General features: G+C 38.7%; 2 protein-coding genes across 4 annotated transcripts in view; one reads left to right on the plus strand and one right to left on the minus strand.

Annotated features, from left to right (window-relative positions):
* Nucleotides 1-25,160, minus strand: part of LOC137234670 (uncharacterized) — a 485,943-nt gene that overhangs the window by 59,939 nt on the left and 400,844 nt on the right. The window lies entirely within an intron of this gene.
* On the plus strand, nt 22,289-23,092 carry LOC137234671 (uncharacterized). The gene is made up of 3 exons (XM_067758148.1): nt 22,289-22,402; nt 22,474-22,809; nt 22,881-23,092. Exons 1-3 carry the CDS (start codon nt 22,319-22,321, stop codon nt 23,025-23,027), a joined length of 567 nt encoding a protein of 188 aa, XP_067614249.1. The 5' UTR covers nt 22,289-22,318; the 3' UTR covers nt 23,028-23,092.

Genomic DNA, 25,160 nt, shown 5'->3' on the forward strand with positions numbered 1-25,160 from the left:
ACGTTTTTCTACGTTGGCGGGAAAGTGAAAAAAGAAACTTCAGTAAACGAAGAGAGAGAAAAGCACAGTCAAAGCAAAAACGTCCGCTTACGATGAGTATCAGTCGGTGACTGCTGTTACATATATAAACATGCGTTAATAGGGATAAAGGTACTTTGGCGTTCGTGAAAAGGTTGTAACGAAGCTTTTCCGTGGCCCCGTTGCTTCTTTAATAATTGCTGGGGTATACTCGCCGTGTTCGGGGTTCGTTTACAATAAATTTGTATTTAAGGGGCACCTTGCAAATCGATTTAATAGAATACTTTACTTTATTCATTGACTGCTTAAATAATACACTATAAAAGAAGACGCGTTTGTATACTTCATTTGCAAATTCACTTAGATCATCTTGCGGTATCCTCGACTGTGGTGGCGGGCCTTAACGGTCCGGCCGTATCCCGTTAGTATGTGGCGTCTGTGTCCTGTCGCGGCTTATGCCGGCGTCTCTCTCTGCCGCGGTGCTCTGTCGTGCCTTGTGTCGGCGTCTACTTGTATTTCGGAGGCGATGCTCTGCCGCGCCTTGCGTCGGCGTCTACTTGTATTGCTGAGGCGGTGCTCTGTCACGCCTTCCGTCAGCGTCCACTTGTATTGCTGGGCGATGCTCTGCCACGCCTTGCGTCGGCGTCTACTTGTATTGCTGAGGCGGTGCTCTGTCACGCCTTGCGTCGCCGTCTACTTGTATTGCTGAGGCGGTGCTCTGTCACGCCTTGCGTCGGCGTCCACTTGTATTACTGGGCGATGGTCTGCCGCGCCTTGCATCGGCGTCCACTTGTGAAGCTGGGCGATGCTCTGCCACGCGTTGCGTCGACGTCTACTTGTATTGTTGGGCGATGCTCTGCCACCTTGCGTCGCGGCGCGGTCGACGTCGGCGAGCGGACGTCACCTGTTCGCGGGTGCGCGTTACTGTGGGGGGCCTCTGCCTACGCGGGTGTGAACGAAGTCTCAAGCGGTGTGTGGTGGTACAACCGACACATTCACCACTTGAAGCCCCGACTCACTCCTATGAAACGATCTCTCTTGGTGGTACAACCGACACATTCGAGGTACGCTTCACTGGTATGATAAGATGCTATACCGAGATATTGACGCACCCCTTCCTTGGTTTCAGGTCTTTGATGGCTGCAACTTTCTCGGGATCGGTGTGAATTCCGCTGTCGCTTACTACGTGTCCTATGTATCGGATTTCCTTCTTGAAAAATTCACATTTCTCCGGATTTATTCTGAGGTTAGCGCGCTGCAGTCGTAGCATTACTTCTTTCAAGTTGCGAATGTGCTCCTCCAAGGTGGATCCTATGATGATTATGTCATCGAGGTATGCGAAAGCGTAGGGTTCCATCTCCGGCCCAATTACCTGATGAAATGTTGCAGGTGCGGAGTGTAGGCCGAACGGCATAACGCGCCACTGGAATAACCCGCGTCCCGGTACCGGGAAAGCTGTGTAGGGACGGCTCTGGGGCTCCAGTGGTATTTGCCAGTAGCAATTTTTCAAGTACGAGCTGCTGATGTACTTCGCTCGCAGTAGCTTGTCCAGTATATGTTGTATTCTGGGTACGGGGTATGCGTCGGGTACGGATCGAGCGTTAAGCTGCCGATAATCCACGCATAACCTTCACTTCCCGTTTTTCTTCTTGGCTAGTATGATTGGTGCACTGTGTGGGCTACAGGATGGCTCGATGCATCCTTTCTGATGGTCTGCATAGCTGGGTTGCGTGGGAAGTAACGTTGCTTGATAGGGCGGTCGTCCGTCAGGATAATCTTGTGCTCTGCTATTGTCGTCACCCCACTCATGCTCCCGAATTTTCGGAGTTCTTTACCCAGAAAACCGCGCACTCGTTCACCTCGTCATCATCGTAGGCACCGTTGATCCTGTCGATCCTATCACCTATGTTATTGTTGTCCTCGCCTGGTGGCGTTACCTCCTCCGTGATCTGTGTCGGCTCGGCTGGTGGAAATGTATGCTGTGTGACTGGCCTGGATAGCGCTAGATGACCTCCTCCGCAGGATATGGTGGACCCCATGCTCCCTAGCGTATCTAGGCCCAGTATGATGCCGTCGATTGCTCCGGGCATGACGTGTAAAACTGTATGGTGTGACGCTTCTCCGAGGCGTACGTCAGTCCTTATGGCGTTGAAGATTGTGGTGCTAGTCCCGTTTGCCATCGTTATTTTGATGGCCACTCTCACCATTTCTCCGCTCCCAGAGTTTACCACACGTTCTGCAAGGCTGCTCGAAACGAAACTCCTCGATGCCCCTGTATCGATGACCGCCTCGGGTGATTCCGCACCGAGCCTGGCTACGGCGTAAAGGCGGCCATGCTCTTGGCGAAGCCCTCTGTCGTTTCCCTGACGTCGACGGCAGCATTCGATTGTGCGTATATCACTGCGGCCACACTCCCAGTAAAAAATTTTCCGTGGGTTTCGGCATCTATTGACGTAGTGTCCTTGTTCACCGCACCTCCTGCATACGTTGTTGGGGTGGAATCTCTGATTGCCTGGAGGCGAGTGGTGCGGTATGTTCGGTGTTGTGGCGGTGGTGGGGGTGCAGGTTGCAGTGGTGGAACCAAAGTCTTGTTACCTACGACATGTCGCCTAACTTCGCGGCGATCTCCGTCTGATGGTCTTCGATAGCCCTTGTGTATGCTTTCGTATTCATCGGCAAGGGTTAAGAGTTCTGCGAGATTGGCGAAATCCCTCCGACGGATATAAAGTAGGTAATCGGGGTGGCTATTACGGAAGATTCATTCCAGCCGCTGTTCGCTGGTGTACCCTGTGTGTCTCACCAAGCTCTGTATTACTAGCACGTAATCTTGTACTTCTCCCTGTTATGCTGCCTTCGTTGGCGTATGTCGTCCTCGAGACGCTCGAAATATCTGACTGGCAGGAAGAAACATAAAAAATCTTTGAGCTTTGAGCTTGTCCACCTATCCCTGTGCGCATTGTTATTGTGATACGATTGCAACGCGGTGCCCCCTAGTAGCTCGGGCATGGTTTTTGGTAGGATATCCACGTTTAGCGCGTACACTTCGGCTAACTCCTCTAGCCGCTCGATAAACGCTAACGGATCCCGTCCACCGTCGTACTTAACTGACCACTTCTGCACTTGGTCGATGATGGGTGCGAACACAACGGCCGGTGCTTGAGTTACCTGAGATGTATAATTTATGGCTGGTACCGTTATTCCCGATGGTTAGTACGGTTGCGCGGGTTGCAAATTCCGTGGAGGTATCTGAGATGTACCGTAGGATGAAAACTCTGTTTACATCATTGGTGAGGCCAATTTTGGAATATGCTTCCCTAAACTGGAGCCCACGTTATCAGATTCACTTCGATAAACTGGAATCGGTCCAAACCCAGTTTTTGCTTTGAAACACTTCCCATGGGATACGTCTTCCGTCGTACTGCAGCCCGTTAAAACTATTACAGTTGCCTACATTACAGAGCCGTAGGGAGATGCTTGGTTTCTTATTTATAGTAAAACTCTAAGAGGGATGATAGCTAGCCCATTTTTGCCAGTCAGACAGTCTATATATTTTCAACAACTGCATATAATTGCAGATCTACAAAAAAAAGTGGAATAAGACAAGCACCAGCCGATCTACAAACAAATTTGGAATAAGACAAGCAGCAGCAGATCTACAAAAAAAGTGGAATAAGACAATTAGCAGCAGATCTACAAAACAAATTTAAATAAGACAAGCAGCAGCAGATATTCAAAAAAAAAAGTAGAATAAGACAAGCAGCAGCAGATCTACAAAAAAAAAGTGGAATAAGACAAGCAGCAGCAGATCTACAAAAAAGTGGAATAAGACAAGCAGCAGCTGATATACAAAAAAAAGTGGAGTAAGACAAGCAGCAGCAGATCTACACAAAAAAATGCAGCAGCAGATATTCCAAAAAAAAAAAAGTAGAATAAGACAAGCAGCAGCAGATCTACAAAAAAGTGGAATAAGACAAGCAGCAGCAGGTCTACAAAAAAAAGTAGAATAAGACAAGCAGCAGCAGATCTACAAAAAAAGTACAATAAGACAACGCCAGGGTGGGCAAAGAAGGTGTTTTTGGCCCTACAGTCGGAAAGTTCAGCCTACACAATGAAACTTCTCCTAACGGACTGAGGCTGATTGACTTTGCCGGTGCTCGAAACATGGTCATATCAAGCACAAGGTTCATGCATAAAAAGATACATCAAGCTACATGGCTGTCTCCTGATCGAAATACTCGCAATCAGATCGATCACGTTGTGATAGACGGACGGCATGCCTCCAGTGTTTTAGATGTGCGAACGATCCGAGGACCTAACATCGATTCGGACCATTATCTCGTTGCAGCCAAAATACGCACCCGCCTCAACGCGGCTAAAAACAAGGAACAAAAAACACAAGGAAAGCTAGACGTCGAAAAGCTTCAATCACAACAGACTGCCAATGATTTCGCAACTCGACTCTCACACCTGCTCTCTGAGGGCACAACTCATCCTGAAGGAATACAGGAGCAGTGTGAGCATATCTCCAAAGCACTTCATACTGCCGCCGAGGAAAAAATTGGTTACCGGCGGCCACGAAAAAACAACTGGTATGATGAAGAATGCCGCGTTGCAACCGAAAGAAAAGACGCTGCCTACAGGGCTACGTTAAAAGCGAGCGCGACAAGAGGATTGTGTGAACGCTATCGTGAGTTGAAAAGGGAAGCGAGACGCCTTTTCAGGAAGAAAAAAGCAGAAGCAGAAAGGCGTGAGTGCGAGGAGCTTGAGCTGCTAGACACCAGGAATAACGCCCGAAAATTCTACCAAAAAATACGGCGACAGACGGAAGGTTTTAAGACCGGGGCAAACTCCTGTAGGAATGAAAACGGCGACCTTGTAACTGATGTCCAGAGAGTGCTTAGATTATGGAGGGAACACTTCTCTGCTCTCCTAAATGGAGGCAGCAATTCACCGCGCAGAGATGAAGAACCCGATCCCGCAATCGATGATGATGGAATATATGTCCCCCCGCCCGATTATGGCGAAGTTAGAATAGCAATAACCAGATTGAAAAACAACAAGGCCGTGGGCGCTGATGGATTGCCTGCGGAGCTATTCAAGTTCGGCGGCGAGGAGTTGGTAAGGCGCATGCAGCAGCTTCTTAGCAAAATATGGGCGGACGAAAGCATGCCCGACGGTTGGAATCTAAGTGTTCTTTGCCCAGTCCACAAGAAGGGGGATACTGCAAAATGCACCAACTATCGTGGAATCAGCCTTCTTAATATCGCATATAAGGTCCTTTCAAGTGTATTGTGCGAAAGATTGAAGTCCACCGTGAACCGGCTGATTGGACCTTAACAGTGCGGCTTCAGACCTGGTAAATCTACCATCGACCAGATTTTCACAATGCGCCAAATCTTGGAAAAAACCCGTGAAAAGAGAATCGACACACATCACCTCTTCGTCGACTTTAAAGCCGCCTTCGACAGCACGAAAAGGAGCTGCCTATATGCCGCTATGTCTGAATTTGGTTTCCCCGCAAAACTTATACGGCTGTGCAAAATGACGTTAAGCAACACCATCAGCTCAGTCAGAATTGGGAAGGACCTCTCCGAGCCGTTCGAAACTAAACGAGGTTTCAGACAGGGTGACCCCCTATCGTGCGATTTCTTTAATTTGATGCTGGAGAAAATTATACTAGCTGCAGAACTTAACCGCACTGGAACAATATACTATAAAAGCGTGCAATTACTGGCATATGCTGATGACATTGATATCATCGGCCTAAACACCCGCGCTGTTAGTTCTGCTTACTCCAAGCTGGAAAAAGAAGCGGTAAAGATGGGTTTGATGGTGAATGAGGACAAAACGAAGTACCTGCTGTCATCGAGCAAAGAGTCAGCGCATATGCGCCTTGGCAACCACGCTACTGTTGGCAGCCATAATTTCGAAATAGTAAAAGACTTCGTTTATTTGGGAACCAGCGTCAACATTAGCAACAACATCAGCACTGAAATCCAGCGAAGAATCAATCTTGCCAATAAATGCTACTTTGGACTAGGTAGGCAATTGAAAAGTAAAGTCCTCTCTCGGCGAACGAAAATCATACTCTACAAGTCACTTATCGCACCCGTCCTGCTATATGGGGCAGAAGCATGGACCATGACAACAGCAGATGAAGCGGCTTTGGGAGTGTTCGAGAGAAAAGTTCTTCGAAAGATTTATGGACCTCTACGCGTTGGCGATGGCGAGTACCGAAGAAGATTTAATGATGAGCTGTACGAGCTATACGCAGACATCAACATAGTCCAGCGAATTAAAACGCAGCGGCTGCGCTGGCTAGGCCATGTTATGCGAATGAAAGATGATGCTCCGGCCAAGAAAGTGTTTCTATCGGAACCCGCCTATGGAAGCAGAGGTAGAGGGCGGCCCCCACTCCGTTGGAAGGACCAGGTGGAAAACGATTTAAACTCCCTTGGTGTGACCAATTGGCGCCGGTTGGCGGAGCGAAGGAGCGACTGGCGCGCCTTGTTGGACGGCCATAACCGTTTAGACGGTTAAGCGCCAATTAAGTAAGTAAGTAAGACAAGCAGCAGTAGATATACAAAAAAAATGTGGAGTAAGACAAGCAGCAGCAGATCTACACAAAAAATGGAGTAAGACAAGCAGCAGCAGATCTACAAAAAAGTGGAATAAGACAAGCAGCAGCAGTGAAAAACCAACAACAGCAAATTTGAAAATCAGCGGTATACAAGAAGTACAATAGAACGAGCGGAGGTGAGCGAGGAAAACATAATTTGGATAGTTTGGAAAGGGAGGAACATTTACAAAAAAAAAAAAATATTTAACTAAAAAGAGGGAGTAAGAAATAAAAAGAAGTAATAGTAATCATAAAAATCGAATTGGCAAATCCTAATAACTTAATCCGTCCTCAAATCCTCATTCTAAGAAATAAAAAGAAGTAATAGTAATCATAAAAATCGAATTGGCAAATCCTAATAACTTCATCCGTCCTCAAATCCTTTCCCAAAGGCTACCGCCCCAGGCATCAAATGATAGACAGTTAAGCATAGATGACCTAAATGTTCTAAAAGCTAATATTGCAACAGATGTTTTGCAACAACAAGGACCAAGTGTAGTACAGGCCACTCTCAATCTCAACGCATTCCTCAGCTCGACAATATACCAAACAATTGTAGATAGGCATCGGGGTAACATGGAAGATAAAAAATAAATGTAAGGTGCGATAACCTCCGAGAGATCTAAGTTCGAGCTTCTCTTCCAATTTGCGTCGTGCTCCTATTTTTTCCTGCAAATTGGCGGGATGGGACCTAATTGTTTAATGCCGACTCCAAACGGCATCTGCAGGCAGATGAGTTTTCACTGAGAGCTTTTCATGCCAGAAATACACTCGGAGTGCTTGCCAAAAACTGCCGAGGGGCGACCCCGCTTAGAAAAATTTTCTTCTAATTGAAAAAAACTGTTTCTAAAGTTTTTGATATTGCTTTTTCCGGGGCGAGAACCCAGGATCTTCGGTGTGGTAGGTGGAGCACGCTACCATCACACCACGTCGGCCACCAAATTCTACCTAATGCCCTTATTAAAGTCGTTCGATGGCATTTTGGGCAACGACGCGCTTAGAGCAGTGAAGGCAGTAATATATACCGCGGAAAATGAAATGATTTTAGGAAATGGTCGTATGGTCAGACTAAATCAGCAAGATTCACATAGCATAAATGCTATAAATATAAAAGAGGAAGGTTTATCTTCCAAACAAAAGAATGTTATGAGGGATATTGTAAATACAAATGCCAATCTTTTCTCTGAAGCCGATGAAAAGCTTACATATACAACGAGGGTCTTAGTACAAATCAGAACAATAAATGGCTCCCCTGTATATTCAAAGTTCTATCCTTACCCAGCATCTTTAAAATTAGATGTAGAATTACAGGCAAACAAATTATTGAATGCTGGTATTATAAGAACATCCAGATCTATTTACAATTCACCCGTGTGGGTGGTACCTAAGAAACCAGACTCAGAAGGTAACAAACAATATCGAATGGTCATAGATTACAGGAAATTGAATTCGGTTACCATGGCCGGCAGGTACCCGATACCCGGGATATCGGAAGTGAAAGCAAATTTTTTTCCGTACTAGATTTGAAAAGCGGTTTTTACCAGATTCCTCTAAAGGACTCTGATATTGAAAAGACAGGCATTTTCAATCAAATCCGGCAAATACGAATTTACACGTTTTCCGTTTGGACTTAAAAATGTCCCATCCATTCTTTCAGAAAGCTCTGAATGACATTTTTTGCAACCTTAGTAGAGGCCATATTGGCCAGATGGGCAAACATTACGGTCGTGCCGTTTTATCGTACAGTTTTTTACTTTGTAACTTATTTTTATTTATTAGATTTTGTGCGTTTTCTGCATCCTAAACTTAACTTCTTTGGCATAGTTTTCGACATTATAAATTAGGTAAATTTTTTCTTTTGTCAGTTCATTAGGCAAAGTTGCCTTTTTGCCAAAAACTAACTCGAAAGGAGAAAACTGATTATCGAAAACTGTACTACTCGTAGTATTGTGTAGGAAAATAAAGTATTTTAAATAAACATCCCAATCAGAAAAAGTATCTTTTAAATATGCACGTAAGTATTCATTAAAAACTCTACGATTACGTTCAATTGTGCCAACAGTTTCGTGATGGTATGCAGTTGAAAAATTATGTTTAATATGTGAAAGTTTAGTTAATTCTTCGAATAATTAATTTTTAAATTCTGTACCTTAATCTGATTTTATGGCATTCATTGTACCGTATGTTAAAATGAATCCTTCAAAAATTGCTGAAGCGATTGTTTTTGCCGATTTGTCTGGCACAGCGACTGTAGCCAGGTATTTGGTCATGTCGCAAATCATGGTAAGTGCGAACTTGTTACCATATTTGGACTCAGGTAGTGGTCCTTCTGTGTCAATTACTAGTATATCGAATGGTTTACAAGGAGTTGGTGTTAAAACAAGTTTTTCTTTTGTTTTATGTTTAACCTTGTTTAAAAACAATCCTTACAACTTTTGATATATTTCGATATATCGCGAGTCATATCTTTCCAATAAAATTTTGTTCGTAGTTTTGCGTAAAGTCTTTTCATTCCGCAATGTCCACCAGAAATGGGATCATTATGGTAAATTTTCATTAGCTTTAATTTTGTATCTTCATCTGTTACTGTCCCCACTGGATCTGTTAAGATAATTTCTAATGATTTTAAAATCTTATTTCGAAAATTTTTGAAATTTGTAATAGTATAATGTTCGAACAAAATGTCGTTTTTAGGCCATTAAATCTGCTTAACTTTGCGTTTACCGGCTTCTGATTCAAGCCTCGAAGGTAATTTCTCTAATGTCATTATTTCGTTAACAAGCCCAAAACTAAGTAACTCGAGTTTTTTATGTTTAATATGCGCAAAAATTCTTAAACTTGTTTGTTATTATTTTTATCGTACGTAACTGCAGATCTTATCCGTGGAACTTTTTTCGAAAAATTAAATGAAAATTTGTCGTAGACATGTAAAGTAAGTTGTTTTTCGTCGTTTTTGTCTGTTTTCCTGGGAAGGTTATTGTCGTTTTGCCGTTTTGTCATTGATCTTGTCTGTACTGCTAGAATTTGTTTGTTCGATTCCTTAATCTCATCGATTGTAATACGCGATAGTGCATCAGCACCAACGTTTGATTTACCCTTTATATAAACTATAGTAAAGTTGTATTCTGCTAATTCTAGCCTAAGTTTTAAAGAGGGGTCTTTAATGTTGAATAGGTATACTAGAGGTCTATGATCTGACTTTACAATAAAATGTGTGCCATAAACGTATGGTCGAAATTGCTTGATTGCAAAGTAAATAGCTAAAAGTTCTAATTCTATAATGGGTTTTTTCTGTTCGGCTTTAGTAAATGCTTTAGAAGCGAAACAAATTGGTAAATCACTGCCTTGCTGTTCTTGACTCAAAATAGCGCCACATCCAGTTGTGGAAGCGTCAATCGGTAATCGGACGCAAAATTAGGTATAAACCGTCTGTAATAGTTTGCAAACACGACGAATCGTCGTACCGCGTCTTTATCAGTCGGTTTTGTATACTTTTTAATTGCGTTTATTTTGGAGTCGTCTGGCAACAAACCTTTGGCTGAACATTTGTGACCTAAAAATGTAACTTCTGGTCGTAAAAAGTTGCATTTATTTGGGTTAAGCTTGAGATTGAAAGACCTACAAGTATTGACAACTTTTGAAAGATTTTTAATATGGTGTGCTTCACTACAACCCATGACGATAATATCGTCGACGTATAAAAATGCGACGTTGGGCGGTATACCCGAAAAAGCTATTGTCATCATTCGTGAGAATGAATTTGGTGCTATATTTAAACCGAATGGAAGCACTTTCCATCTAAATGCACCTCGGTCAGTGCTGAAAGAAGTAATGTCACGTGAGTCAGTATGCAAGGGGATTTGATGAAATCCCGAAAAAAGATCTAATGTGGAAAAATACTTTGCTCTACCGAGATTATCTAAAATATCGTCAACTATAGCTAGTGGAAATTTATCAGCAATGAGTTTCTTATTTACTGCTCGAAAATCTACGCACATACGATAAGTTTTTTGACCATTAGTATCCTTCTTTGGGACTACAATCAAAGGACTATTGTAATTGGAGTAACTGGGTTCAATCAAATCGTTGTCTAACAGTTTATTTACTTGGCGATTTGTTTCTTCGCGTTGGCGTTGAGAGTATGGCAATCGATAGTTTTTAACATATACCGTCTCGTTTTCTGTCAATCTTAAATTTTGCTCGTAGAAGTTGTTTAAAGTCATTTTGTCAGTGTCAAGAGCGAAAATGTCGGCATAATCTATGCAAAGGTCAATTAGTTTACTATGAGCATGTTGAAGCATTTAATTTTTTTAAATAGAAATAAGTTTTTTCGTACATTTGTCTTCTGTTTCTGTCTTGTTAATTTCATAAACATTATAATTTGAAAGTTTTTCTGTCCGAATACTTTTTCTTTTCACATATTTTACATCATCCGTGGTATTTATGACTTTAATTATTGGGTTACTGGAATTAACAATGTACCTAGCTGTGAAAACACCTTTTTCAATTTCCTGCGAGTCCACGAAAAGTGGCTCGGGTGAATCTCCTAAATTAAAAAGTCTGAATATTTCACATCTGGGAGGAATGATACAACTGTCGCTTTCTGTTCCGTGTAGGATTGGTATCGCGACTTTTTCATTACCTATCCAAAAGGAAATACTATTACTTTCATAATTAATAATGCATTTGTTAATTTTCAGAAAATCTTTACCCAGTATGCCATCGGATGGAATATTAAAGTTTTCACTTACTACATGTAAAGTATGTTTAATAGAAAAGTTTGAAAATTTAAAATTTGCTGTAATTTTACCTAAAGTAGAAACTGAATTAGAAGTGACACCGGTAATGTTAATAATGTTGTTTGTATTTAAGGAAATGTTACTGTCTATACATGCTATTTTTATTACAGAAATGTCGGCTTGAGTGTCTACTAGGAAAGAACAAAATTTTTGTGACTCGTTAAGTTGTAATTCTATGAAATCTGAATAATTTAAGTTTAAACAATAGATGCCTATTGGTGAGGGAAATTACTCGGTTAGTTCGTCCTCCCCCAGTGTTCGCTCCTGAGGGGTACTCGCGTTTAAAGCGCGAACGTTTGCGTTTCTACCTCTACCGCTTGACGATCTAGAATTGTTACCTCTATTGTTACTGCTACTTGTGTTTGAATTGGAATTTGGACGTGCATTACTATTGTTGTTATTTTGGTATCTACTTCTGTTATCATATCGATATCTCTGATTATTGTTACCGCTACAGTTGCTGTTGTATGCAAATGAACTATTGTTTCTATAACCAGTATAGCCGAGGTTTGGGTAAAAGCCTCGATAACTAAACTACCACGTGAATTTCTGAATGTGTTGTTACCACGTGATCGAAAAGCTAAAATCTGACGCTCAGTTACTTCGTTGTTTTGTTCTACAATTAATTTCGCTACTACGTCTTTCGGATCAGTAAATGCCGTTGAGGTTAAAATGGTTTTGACTAAATTGGATTTTGCGTTTAAACGACACACGTTAACAGTTTGTTCGACTGCCATTTCATGAGCTTTCGCTTGAGTGATCCCTTCAATAATAAGAGACCGCTCAAGTGAGTCAGCTAAATCTTCAACTTTTTTGCAAAATCTGTGTAATTGTTATTGCTAACGCGCAACGCTGCAATTCTCCCTGCTACAACTTTCGGGTTGTCCGGTTTGATCCTACTACGTAGAGCTACTTTGATTTCGTTGACTGAAGTTACTTGTCTTGGTATTTCTTCACGGGCTTTACCCTCAAGTTTTGATTTTAAAAACGCTATAAAGGTATTAGTTAAATCTGCAGTAGCGAACTGTTCAAGTAATTCAATTTTGTCTATAAAAGTTTCAAGTGCTAGAGGATCACCACTGTAGTTTTCTCTAATAGAATTAGCACATGTGTTAATGAAAATTCTCTTTTCCTCAGGTGTTGCCATGATTTCATTGTTTAGATCTGAAGCTGAATTAGAAGGCGAGGCCACGTTTGTACTAATTGCATCGATAAGATCTGGGTTTACGTCAGAAGAAGGGTTAACTAAGGTTGTACTATTTGAGTCGTTAAGATCTAATTTTAAAGTAGAAGAAGTTGAAGTTAATTTTGCACTATTTGAATCGTTATGATTTGAAGCTAGATTAGAAGTGAAATTTTTACTGGAATAACCTTCGAAGCATGGAAAATCTGTTGACCAAGAAAATCTATTTTCCTGGTTTGTGACTTCTTCGGTCGAAGATGAAGCTAAACTTTCGTAGCTTGAGGCTGAATTATCGGAATCGGATTCTGAGTCTGATTTTTTTTTGCACTTGCTTACCACTTCTAAGGTACATATGTAGTTATCAGTAAAGCATGAAGAATTCAGTTCAAACTATGAAATTAATGAAGTACTTATTTGAATGTCTGAATTCATATTTGAAGCTGACATGTTGAGGAAAAAGATAAACATTTTTATAAAAGGGAACTGATTTACAGGTGAGTAGTCGCTAAAGAAATATTTAACACTTTATTGGAAGAATTAATTGAAACTGCAGTATACTTGTATGAAATATTTGTAAAAAGTATTTGAATTTAAAATGTCAAAAAAGTTTATAGGTATGAATTGGTAAAAATCCCAAAAATGTGGTAATCACGGACGCACCGTTTTAATCAAAAAAATCTCAATTGGTTTTTCACGGAACCACCGCATACATCAAAAAAATCTTAGTTGGTTTTTCACGGAACCACCGCATGTATTAAAAAAATGTTAATTGGTTTTTAACGGAACCACCGCATATATCAAAAAAGTTAATTGGTTTTTAACGGAACCACCGCATATATCAAAAAAGTTAATTGGTTTTTAACGAAACCACCGCATATATCAGAAAAAGTTTATTAGTTTTTAATGGAACCACCGCATATATCAAAAAAGTTAATTGGTACATAAAAGTTTAATTGGTTTTTCACAAACCACCGTTATATCAAAAATCCAAAATTTATATGAAATGCTATTGAAACAATCCAAGTATATTATACGAAAAGCGAACGCATTGCATTTAATAGGAATATTAATGTTTTATATGCGTATATATATGTGTTTAAAGAAAAAACCCGTAAGGAGAAAAATTTAAATACATACATATATATACTTAATTGTCGCTGCTGCTAGTTTCCGTTACTGCTGCTGCTGCGCTGGCAGACCTGAATCGCTGCTGGTGTTGTTGCTGCTGCTGGTGGTGGTGACGAAATGGCGTTGTATTGGGTGGAGTGGTTTTTCGCGTTCCGTTATGCGTGGCGTGGCGTGGCGTTAAGTACAGCCCCGCTGGTTTTACCAAAGTTACTACTTTAATTTGGTCGATTAGATTTAGGAATTGTAGTTTTATTAAATTTGCTTTTAGAAGTTAGTAGGTTGGTTAAATTAGGTTTAGAAAATGTAGTTTTATTAAATTTTATTTAGAAATTGTAGTTATATTGAATTTGGTTTAGAAATTGTAGCTTTATTAGAATTGTAGCTTTTGATTTAGAAAATAGTTAAATTTGCTTTATTACTTTGGTAAAATTAAATTTAGAAAATTGTTAAATTTGTTTTAGAAATTGTAGATTTAATTTAGAAATTGTAGTTTTATTAACTTTGATTTAGAAAATTGTAGTTTTAGTGAATTTGAATTAGAAAATTGTTAAATTTGCTTAGGAATTGTAGTTTTATTAAATTTGGTTTAAAAATTGTGGTTTTATTAGATTTGATTTAGAAAAAATTGTAGTTCTATTAAATTTCATTTAGAAAATTGTCGAATTTGTGTTAGAAATTGTAGTTTTATTAAATTTATTGATTTTATTAAATTTTATATTGAACACCACGCACTTTATTCTTGATTTCGCACACCACGCACTTTTCCTTTTCACCGCTAGCCAAAGACTGCCCTTATTTTAAAAAATTTTCACACTCACCACCAGTCCTTTGTCAAAAAATCCGGTTACCTGCCGAGGCTCCAGCCTCACGGTCGCCATATTGCTCCCCCTGGATGCTATGCACGCCTCCCTCGGTACACTAATGAAATTTAAGGTTACCTTGTACTGCATGTGATGCAGTCTGCTATGCCTCCTTACGATCTTGGAGGGCGCCGCCTCCATATGGTTGCCATTGTATGTCTCTTAATACCGTGGCGGTCTTCTACGCCACATTATTCCTTTATACAAAACACCGAAACGAATTTTACTTTTAAATTTTAAGTTCTTTTTATTGAGCTCGGAATTCACACGTTTTCAGTATACGAAGTCGGAAATTATAATGATGGCGGAGAAACATGAAAATGCCGAGCCATCATTGCCAATCGTCATTTTCATGTTTCACCCCACACATATATCTTATTCACTCTTACATGCTATATTTCAGCAGCTGAATACATAACGAACATACAATATTTTATTCTTTCTGACAAGATGCACTGTTCACAATGACACATCTTGTATTGTGAGCAACGATGTTGCCAGATGGTTTATAAAAGATGATTTGAGGGATTTTACCCTTACAAGTAATTGCACATGTAGGTGCCAACTTCACAGAGCTAATAATATCCGCCACGCGCAAGCCGGAAATATGCTGCCACAAGTGGAATAAAGTCATATTAGTAGCTAATTTAGAGTAGTAATTACGAATTAATCAATAAAGGTCATTTGACCCTAAAAAAAAATGTTTTTTTTCGAATTTAGCTTTCGAATCCGATAATTAGCGGCCGAGCTAAAAAGCTTGATTTGGTAAACGTATAGTGTCGAAAAGTCGGTATTAATAACACCCAACGGATTAATACCCTCCAAAACCCGCCCGAACGGCGCGTGGGGCGCATCCGCATGACGCACGGATTTGTTTTTGCGGAGTTGTTGATAGGCGGAGGTTTGTTAAGCGACGAGATCTAAAACTGCTCACCTACAGAATAAAAGTCATCAGCTGAGTACTATACATAACAGTTAGAAATTATACATATACCTACTACATTGTTAAATAAGTGAACATTTTTAGTTTATTTGATTTTTTTTGTTAAGAGTTAAGATAGGATAATACAGTTTTCTTTATGGTAAAAAGTGAGTTCGTTATATCAAATGAATTAGAATGAGTGTTAAAATCATGACACAAACACCGAAAAGGTTCATTTAATTTGAAATTAGTTCTACACTGCCTCAAAGGAAGAGGTTTGTGATGTCTTGACACCTGTGATGGGGCGTTAAAGTTTACTTAGTTCAAAAGAACTGGACTAGAAATCAATCCATTCAAGTCTACAAAATAGTTTACTGATAGAAGACAGAAATTATTAATTACGTAAAAGGCTGCTGGCAAAGATATTCGAGAGAGGCACATGAATTTGCATTTATTGAGGTTCAGCGGCATTGAATTTACGTTGCACCAAGTGACTAGGCAGTTTAAATCCGCTTGAAGCAAGGGATGCTCTTCGATAGACGCATAAGACCTGAAAAGTTTTACATCATCAGCATACATTAAGATTTTGGAATATTTTATAGTGGTACAGATATCATTAATAAATAGCAAGAACGAAATTGGACCAAGGTGACTGTCTTGTGGGACGCCAGAGGGAACATCGATGACATTTGAAAGAGTATTTTTAAAATTAACTTTTTGCTTTCGACCGCAGAGATACGACGAGATCCACTGAATGAGACCAGGTTGGAAGCCAAGCCGAGCCAGCTTGTGGATAAGTAAGGAGTGGGATACTTTGTCAAATGCTTTACTGAAATCAGTATAAATAACATCGGTGTGAAGATTTTCTCTAAATCCATTAGAAACATGAGTTGTGAATTCAAGTAGATTAGTAATGGTAGATTTGCCTTTACAGAATCCGAGTTGCGGTATCAAAGTAGAAATGGAAAATGTTAGCTGATTGGTAACGATAGCTTCAAACAACTTTGGGATGGCCGACAACTTGGCTATTCCTCGATAGTTTTCTACACACGACCTACTACCACTTTTGTGAAGGGGTATAAGAAAAGATTCCTTCCAAGCAGAAGAAAAAACTCCTTGTTTTAGGGACAGATTGAATAAACCAGTTAGAGGCTGGTGAATAAGTTCAGCGCATTTTTTAAGAAAACAAGTGGGAATTAAATCAGGACCGTACTTGTAAGATTCCTTCAAATACGTTAAATATGAAAAAACTTCATGAGGAGATATTGCTGGAATATTAATTGTGTTAAGTTGAAATGGGTATTTATTTGAAAAAGAATTAAATTCAGTGGAATAGTTGGACTTGAAAAATTGTGCAAAGAAGTTAGCAATATCTTGATCGTCGGTAGACAAATCATCCTGGTATTGTAAAGCAAAGGAAAATCCTTTAACCCTACGTTTAGAGTTCACGAAATCATAGAAGGCTTTCGGACTGCATGTTCTTTTCCTTTTCATCTTAAAGATGTACGTATTATAGCACGACTTGTTTAATTCAAAATATTTATGACGCAAAATAGAGTACTGCAAGTAATCGGAGTGAGAGCCCGACCGTTTGAATAATTTGAAGAAGCGCGATTTTCTGTTTTTAAAGACCTCAGCTCTTTAGTGAACCATATTCGGACTGGTTCGGTAAACACACGTTTTCGTTTACGTACGTGTTTTTCCAAAATACCGTAAATGGTGGTATAAAAGTCAGAATAAATATTGACAAAAATGTATTTGGGCCAAGCCACGGTAGATAAAGTTTGATTAAATTTACTAAAATTAGCCTTCGCAAAGTCAAATGTGAAACTAGAGTCGTATTTAGTAGCAATGCTACTCGGAGTATTTCTTTCGAATTCGTATACTATTTCCAGGGAGGGATGGTAAGGGTCTTCAGGTGCAGTAAGAGGTTCACCCCGGCTTAGAGTACATTTTGATGTATCGCCAACAAATACCAAATCAAGGGTCCTCCCGAACATGTTAGGAATTACTTTTATCTGGTAAAGGCAAAGTGCAGTTATTTCGGCTAAAAATTCGTTGTTGGACAGTTTTGAAGGAATGGGTACAATATCCTGGTCAGATATGGTCCATAATACATGCGGGAGATTAAAGTCACCCAGGACTATCATCGACCAATGGGCTTCACCATTGAATTAACAATTTCTAATATGATCTATATACACCGAAGGATCAGAAGATGGTGGGATATAGCAGACGGCGATATAGACACAACCCATTCCGAGCTTGATTCCAATGCATTTGAATTCTGTAGAATCAATAATGGGTAAATTAACCTCAGCTGAAGGTACAGAAGAATGTACCGCAAGCAAAACTCCACCTCCAATTCTGTTCAAGCGGTCATTTCTGTATATTTGGTAATCATGGCAAAGAATCTCGGAGTTAAATATATGAGGTTTTAGCCAAGTTTCAGTTAAAGCGATAATGTTCAAATTGCAGTTAAACGATTTCAAATACAATTCAGTTAGTGTTTAGTGTTTAAATCTCTAACATTTTGATAAAACAAATTTAGGGCCGATTTAACATTAAGTTTTTTGATGCAATATTGTTATGTGGAAGGGTAGCAAGATTTTAAATATTAGTATTACGCCTACGTTCGAATTCCCGCACAAAAGCACCAGGCGGCCAAAAAGAGTTATTTAATATAGTATCAAAATGTTGAGCAGATACATCAATCCTAAAAGACGAAATACCTCTAGGATAGGTAAAATTGAATTTTCGAACTGTCACGTCAAATTTAAGCTTAGCGATGATGTACGACTTTAGGTCCTCTTCTGTAGTGTCTTTATCAAATCTTGACACAAATACAGATTTTTTAATAGGGACAACAATAAGATTGTTAGTCGGCGGTTCGGATTCCGTAGAAGGGTTTTGTGGATCCTAATTACTTTTTGTGGAATATTTTTTGGGGTTTGTTAAAGAAACCTTGGCTGAGCTTTAAGGGACTTGGGCATGCCAGATTTATTAATTCGATAGTTGGGGGTGAAGTAACTACGGGTGCACGAACTTCAGCAACGGCATTGAGTGCCGGGGCACTAGAGGAAGCACTGGTAGGATTCCCATTTCTATGTGGAATGTTTACGTTAGTTAAATCATTCGAATATTTGAAGAACTTAAATAAGTTTTCATACTGGATGATTTCTTGGACAGTGCGTCAGTTTCTCTGCCTATTTCAGAGAACCCATCACCAGCCTGTTTGAAAACTTTGAAAAGATCAATCTCAGTTAGGCTACATTTCAAACAGGCCCAACGAACTCCCTTATCGCTAAAGTTGACTTAATAAAATGTCACCGGAATTTTTATTTAAACTTTCCGAAAGTGCCACCAGTATAGCATTAACTTAAAAAAAAAAGTGCCTCAATAGAAAAAGTGCCGCGAAGGAAGGAAAACTGATCGAAAAACGATACCTATAAAAAAGAGGCGTGAAAGTGGTAACGGAAACCTAATAAATAAGGGAAAAGGAGACTACACACTTACCGAGATGAAACTGAAATTAATGTAAGAAAGTAAATATTAAAGTTAAAAATGTTTTTAAACAAATTTAAGTATATTAATTTTCGAAATTTTATTTAAAAAATGAATATTTAGAGACATTTTAAAGTAACGAGTGAAAAAATTTAAGCCAATAGGAAAAGATCGAAAAAACAAGTAACCTTCAAAAAAACGTAAGATAAATTAAATACTAATTAACATTTTGAAAATTTGTCGAATTAAGAATAAACCTAAAATTACGAAATTCGAATAGTTTATTGGGAAAATCACTCTACTCTCAAATTTAAATAATTTAGGATTAATTTAAAATTGAATAATCTAGATGTTTCATTGAAAGAAAAAAACATTTCAAAAGTGAAAGTGTGTGTATTTAAAAAATCCATTCAATATTGGAGAATATAAATATTCGTTGGAAAAGAAGAAAGAAACACGTTAAAAGTGAAAGTGCGGAAATAAAATTAGTTAAAAATTTAAAATTTTTTTTAGGAAAACCTTGATCTTTTTTTGTTTTGTGATTATCAAATAAAATTCAGGAAATTAAACCCCTTGAACCCCTGAAAAGGAAAAAAAAGAATTTTTACAACGGCTAACCCAAATAATTTAACTAGGCCACAATGCTAGCTAATACTACTCCTCCTACTCTAGCAGCACCAGCATCAAATGCAGCACCCTCCACTTCAGCCCCCCAAATCTCCGGAAAATTAGAAACCTCATACGAACCATGATTGCCCAAATAATATAAGTAAACGGACCCACTTAAAATCAAAACGCCCTTAATCAAAATATAGCCCCAATAACAAGCGACCAAACAATCGACGCACGATACAGGGAAAACATGAACGAAATGGACAAAATACCGGACGTAGTACGTTCCTTACGAGTTTTCATGGAACGCTTCAGAGTTTATCTTCCTAAAAATTTACGACGATTTACCGTTAGAGTAGCAGATGACGTACCTGGTACCAGGACGCAAGAGTGTGAATGAGTTCTACCAAATAGTGTACGGCCATCTATCCCTGATCCTTAACAAAAGAGGATGCATTGGAATCGGTGAGGAAGCAGTCCACTTACTAACCGATAATTACCGTGCTAAGGCCCTCGACACATTTGTGAGAGGACTATCTGGCGACCTACCCCGACTTCTAGGCATTAAGAAACCAAAGAGCTTGCCAGAAGCCTTACACCATTGTATGAAGCTGGAAAATCAAAATTTCAGGGCATACCACGCTAACAATCAGGTGTTCAACGCACCATCGACCTCCCGCCAACAAAGCTTTAATTCCGCAAACCCACGACAACAATCCTTTACATCAATACATTCTCAACCGCAATTGAATCAACAATTTCAACCACCGTCAAAATTCTATCCTGAACTAGCTTACATACCTCAAACCTTAACAAATCCTAAATTATCGTCAATAAAATTTTAATCCGCCCAATCACCATCCCTACGCCAACCAAACCCAAAACAACTTAACCAAATAATAGATACCAACCACAAAACCCGTTAAACCAACAGGATTATCCTCCTCCAAGACCACCTAAACCACTTCAACCCATGGACGTAGATTTAATAGCTCTTCGTTGCCTTATTTCAGGTGCAAAACGAAGAGCGGCGAGATATTGAACATTTTGATATACACAGGACCCAATAAAAATTATACCCAGTCTAGTTTAGTAAAGAAAGCAATAGAAAACAAGTAAGGAAGGCTAAGTTCGGGTGTAACCGAACATTACTCAGCTGAGAGCTTTGTAGACAAAATAAGGGAAAATCACCATGTAGGAAAATGAACCTAGGGTAACCCTGGAATGTGTTTGTATGACATGTGTATCAAATGGAAGGTATTAGATAGTATTTTTAAAAGGGAGTGGGCCATAGTTCTATAGGTGGACGACATTTCGGGATATCGATATAAAGGTGGACCAGTAGTGCGATTCACTAACTTATATCGTTATGGAAGTCGTTATGTATATCGGCCAAATTTTTGGTTTGCTGTAACGAATGTGCGATTCAGTAACTTATATATAACGAGTCCAAACAGCTGACTTTTCGTATCTATTCAAAATGTTAAAGTGTGGCATCTCTGCTCACATCAGCCGTTCGAAATGTCAAAATATGCGAAAATCACAAAGAGGAATAAAGAAAAACTATTTGTTCAAGCTAATTTGATTCTTCAGTTTAATAATTGATTTTTTATAAGTGGAATTCACCATAATAGGAACTGAAATCAAATTTCTTTGTTCAGTGTATAAAAGAAAAGTAATATTAAAGGAAAGTATTTTTAATTATTACGTTATTACAACCTTATTTTAAACATTTATTGTTCTTTATTTTAGAATTTTATAATGGCGTCCACAAGTGCTGCTGCTAAGCGAAACCGGACATCACAGGAGCAGTTACGGGCACTAGTTGACCTTCTCACTGAGAACGACGGACTGGCAACAGGAAAATTCCAGCGTCAACATGGAAGGATTGAGTACTTGCGGAAATGGAGAGAGTTGACAGAAAAGCTCAACGCTATTGGAGAAGCTACAAAAACTATAGAACAATGGCAAACGGTAAGTACTTCTTTAGTAAAAAATAGCAACATACAAACCGTCATGAGGAACCAGTGCTTGTGATACATAAATGGAATCGCAAATTGTGAGACAATTTATGAATAATCATAGCATGGTGAGAACGGGATTCCACCAAATATTGTGAATAGCGGAAAGCGCTGACAAAGTTACGTTCGGCCATTTGTTTGCATATTAGTGTTTGGTTCTTATGTACAAATATGTGTGGATAGTATATGTACATTTAACTGGTACGCTAATCCCAAAAACATACATAAATGTGTTGCGGTGAAAAGTTAATATTGTGTGAAAATTCAAACGAAGAATTTAGTGATTCCGGTAAGTCTAGGTCTGTGGTAGACTGCTTAAAAACGTCCAAAAATATCGAGAGCTATCAAAAGACACGTTTTGACCACGGTATCAATAATCCGAAGGTGGAAAATAAAAATTTTACTTCTGTCAGGAAATATTTGTAGCCGATGTTTGTCCTAGACTTATCGTGTTATCAGAATTCACTTTTAACTTTGATTTTTCCGGAGATATTTATGTTTATTCATAAATGTGTCTATATTTCGTGTTATATTTCTTTGGAAGTAGGTGTGGCGCGATTTAAAAGGCCGCACGAGCAACCGCGTTCGGGACCGAAATGTCCAAAGAGCCCAAACAGGCAATCGGCCAATTACCGTCCCGGCGCCGAATGAAATGGAGATGCGTGTGTTAAATTTAATTGGGGAAAAATATGTTGAAGGCTCACACGATTGCCCGGATACAATGGAAGAAGAAGAGGTGAAGTTATAGTTTTACACTTATTTCCATATATGTGTCCGAATTATTTTGTTTGTTTTTATTATAATTAGGAGCTGCGTTTGATTTTCGAGGACGATGACGAGGAGGCGGTGACTCCGACTGTAGAATGTGTAGTTGCTGCAACACCGTCCGCTACCCCCGACCAAACACTGCGCAGGGGTTCAAAAAGGAAAAATAAGGAGCAAGAAGCTGATGATGACGAGGAGGCTGTTGAATGTGGGATGGCTACAACACCGTCCGCTCATCACTCGAGAGGGTCTAGGGCATTTTCTGCTACCCCCGCACAAACACAACGTAGGGGCTTAAAAAGTAAGCGTGCTGACGCAGAAGCCGACAAAACGCGGCGATTTTTAGAAATCGCTGAATTGCAGGCTCAAACACACAGGGTAAGAAACAATAATTCATTATAAAAAATTTATTTATTAAACTTTTTTCATTTTTCTCCCTATATCAACAGATACTGGCAGAAAATGAGACCAAACGATTGGAAAATGAGGCCAAGCTAATTGAAATGCAAGCGAAGCAGAACGAGGCATTGTTTGCAATTGTTAAAGAAATTGGAAAGTGGTCGGATGCGTTTAACCGGCTGTCTGATAGGCTATAAACTAGTATTTTAGTATTTAGCTTAGTTTTGATTTTTTTTTAACTCTCTTTTTTTAACTCGCTCTAGAAAATTAATCGAACTTCAAAAAAATGTCATCAACATTTTTAACTTTGTATTCAGAATTGTTAGAAAATGTAGTTTTGTAGCTCATTCAATTTTAGGTAAGGAAGTGAAAGTTTCATGACCGTAAACATTTCCGTTGATTTTTTAGAAACTTTTTTGCTAAGGGTGTTGCTAATTTTTTCCCCTGAAAAGTACATTTTGTTCATCTGTTATATGGAAGAAAATACGCAACACCCTTAGCAAAAAAGTTTCTAAAAAATCAACGGAAATGTTTACGGTCATGAAACTTGCACTTCCTTGCCTAAAATTGAATGAGATACAAAACTACATTTTCTAACAATTCTGAATAAAAAGTTAAAAATGTTGATGAAATTTTTTTGAAGTTCGATTAATTTTCTAGAGCTTCGTGTTAACTTTTAAATTTTTATTTATGTGGTTCCTATTTGCAAAAATATCACTTAGAATTTTGATTCTATTTTATTGACCGTAACTCTATGTTATAGGTACTATACAGTAGTCGCTCAAAAATTAGAACCTTTAGTAATTAAAATGTCCAGAATTAGAATCAACTTTTTCAATACATTACACGAATTTTCAATTCTAATTTCTGAGCGTATTTTTTTACAGTTTTTGTTAGTTTTTGTGTGAAATGCGCGTACACGTGTTTTGGCATTGTTTGTTTAAAAGCAAAGGTATTTCGCTGAAATGCCAAATAAATGTAAGAAAAATGCTTTGTCCTTGGAAACCAAAGTTCATATCTTGCAAAAGCTTGACAAAGGTGTTCAAGGGAAGCGGTTAGCCCAGGCATGCTTAACGAACGAAACGATATCATTTCGTTACGATAATCAACGTTAATAAACGAAACGAAGTCATTTCGTTTCGTTTATTAACGTTAAGAACGACAAATTAACGTTAATTTGACGATCTTAACGTTAATAAACGAAACGAAGTGACTTCGTTTCGTTTATTAGCGTTGATTATCGTAACGAAATGATATCGTTTCGTTCGTTAAGCATGCCTGGGTTAGCCCTAGAATTTGATGTGGCGCCATCTGCCATCAGCTATATCAACTCGAATAAACCATACATTTTAAACGCCGTTTCTAATACCTATCATAAGGCTGACAAAAAATCATTGCACATCGCGTTATGAAGTTTTTGTTTCATTTTTGGCTTTTTAATGTGTCCATCGATATTTTATGTATTTTGAAAGAAAAAATATATATATTATAATTGGATTTTTTGTTTTTTGGATCTTTTTTTGATTTAGCGTATATATACATACGTGTATATTTAATAAAAAAAAAACATGTGATATGTATTGTACTGAATTTTTATCTTGTTTTCTCGTTTTTATGTCTTAATTTTTAAGGTTTTATACAAATAAAAAACGTCCAGGAATTAATAAAAAATATAGAATATAAACTTGTGTTAGAGGAGAAAAATTAATTTTGTGCAAATACTCATGGACATCAGTCTTCGTCACAGGGTTTTTGGAGTTTCACCAAGTTTTTCTGAAACTATTTTCGATATTCTTTTTTCAAGTATATATCACGATGTAACACTAACAATGTGAATGAAAACTTACCACTTTTTGCTGAGAGTTTTTAGAATTTTTCTGAGTATGCAGTTTTGTGGCTTATTAAATTTTTATACAATAATGTCTTAACTTAATCCACTTGAATGGCTTTCTGATATTTGGGAATTTTTTCCAGCGGACCTCGTGAATTTTTTTATACAAAGTTTCGAACGCAAAACTTTTAAAAAATCGAACATAATTTAGCTTCAGCAAAACTTGGTGAAAATTTCAAAAATTAAAAAAAAAATATAAGTATTGTTCAGGAGAAAACATTTGCTATGAGTCTCTCTTGGACCGGTTTTCCAGCTGAAGATATCGAGTTAAAGGTTTCTTCTGAGTTGGTCACAGCATGTTCCACCAAAATTGGGTCGATGTCATCAATCTCAAAGCTCTGCTCACGCAAACGAATATTGTGTAAAGTTGAGCAAGCATTTACAATTTTCCCGGCGAAGCCCGGTTCATACAAAAGAACTCTTTGCCGTGAAAGACATC

Source organism: Eurosta solidaginis, chromosome X (assembly GCF_040869045.1).
Source record: "Eurosta solidaginis isolate ZX-2024a chromosome X, ASM4086904v1, whole genome shotgun sequence".
Taxonomy (NCBI): domain Eukaryota; kingdom Metazoa; phylum Arthropoda; class Insecta; order Diptera; family Tephritidae; genus Eurosta; species Eurosta solidaginis.

Excerpts from the sequence above, each read along its gene's own strand:
- LOC137234671 (XM_067758148.1), top strand. The coding sequence starts at position 22,319 with ATGGAGATGCGTGTGTTAAATTTAATTGGGGAAAAATATGTTGAAGGC. Across the intron at positions 22,403-22,473 it reads ATACAATGGAAGAAGAAGAG|GAGCTGCGTTTGATTTTCGA; the intron begins GTGAAGTTATAG and ends TATTATAATTAG. Across the intron at positions 22,810-22,880 it reads TGCAGGCTCAAACACACAGG|ATACTGGCAGAAAATGAGAC; the intron begins GTAAGAAACAAT and ends CTATATCAACAG.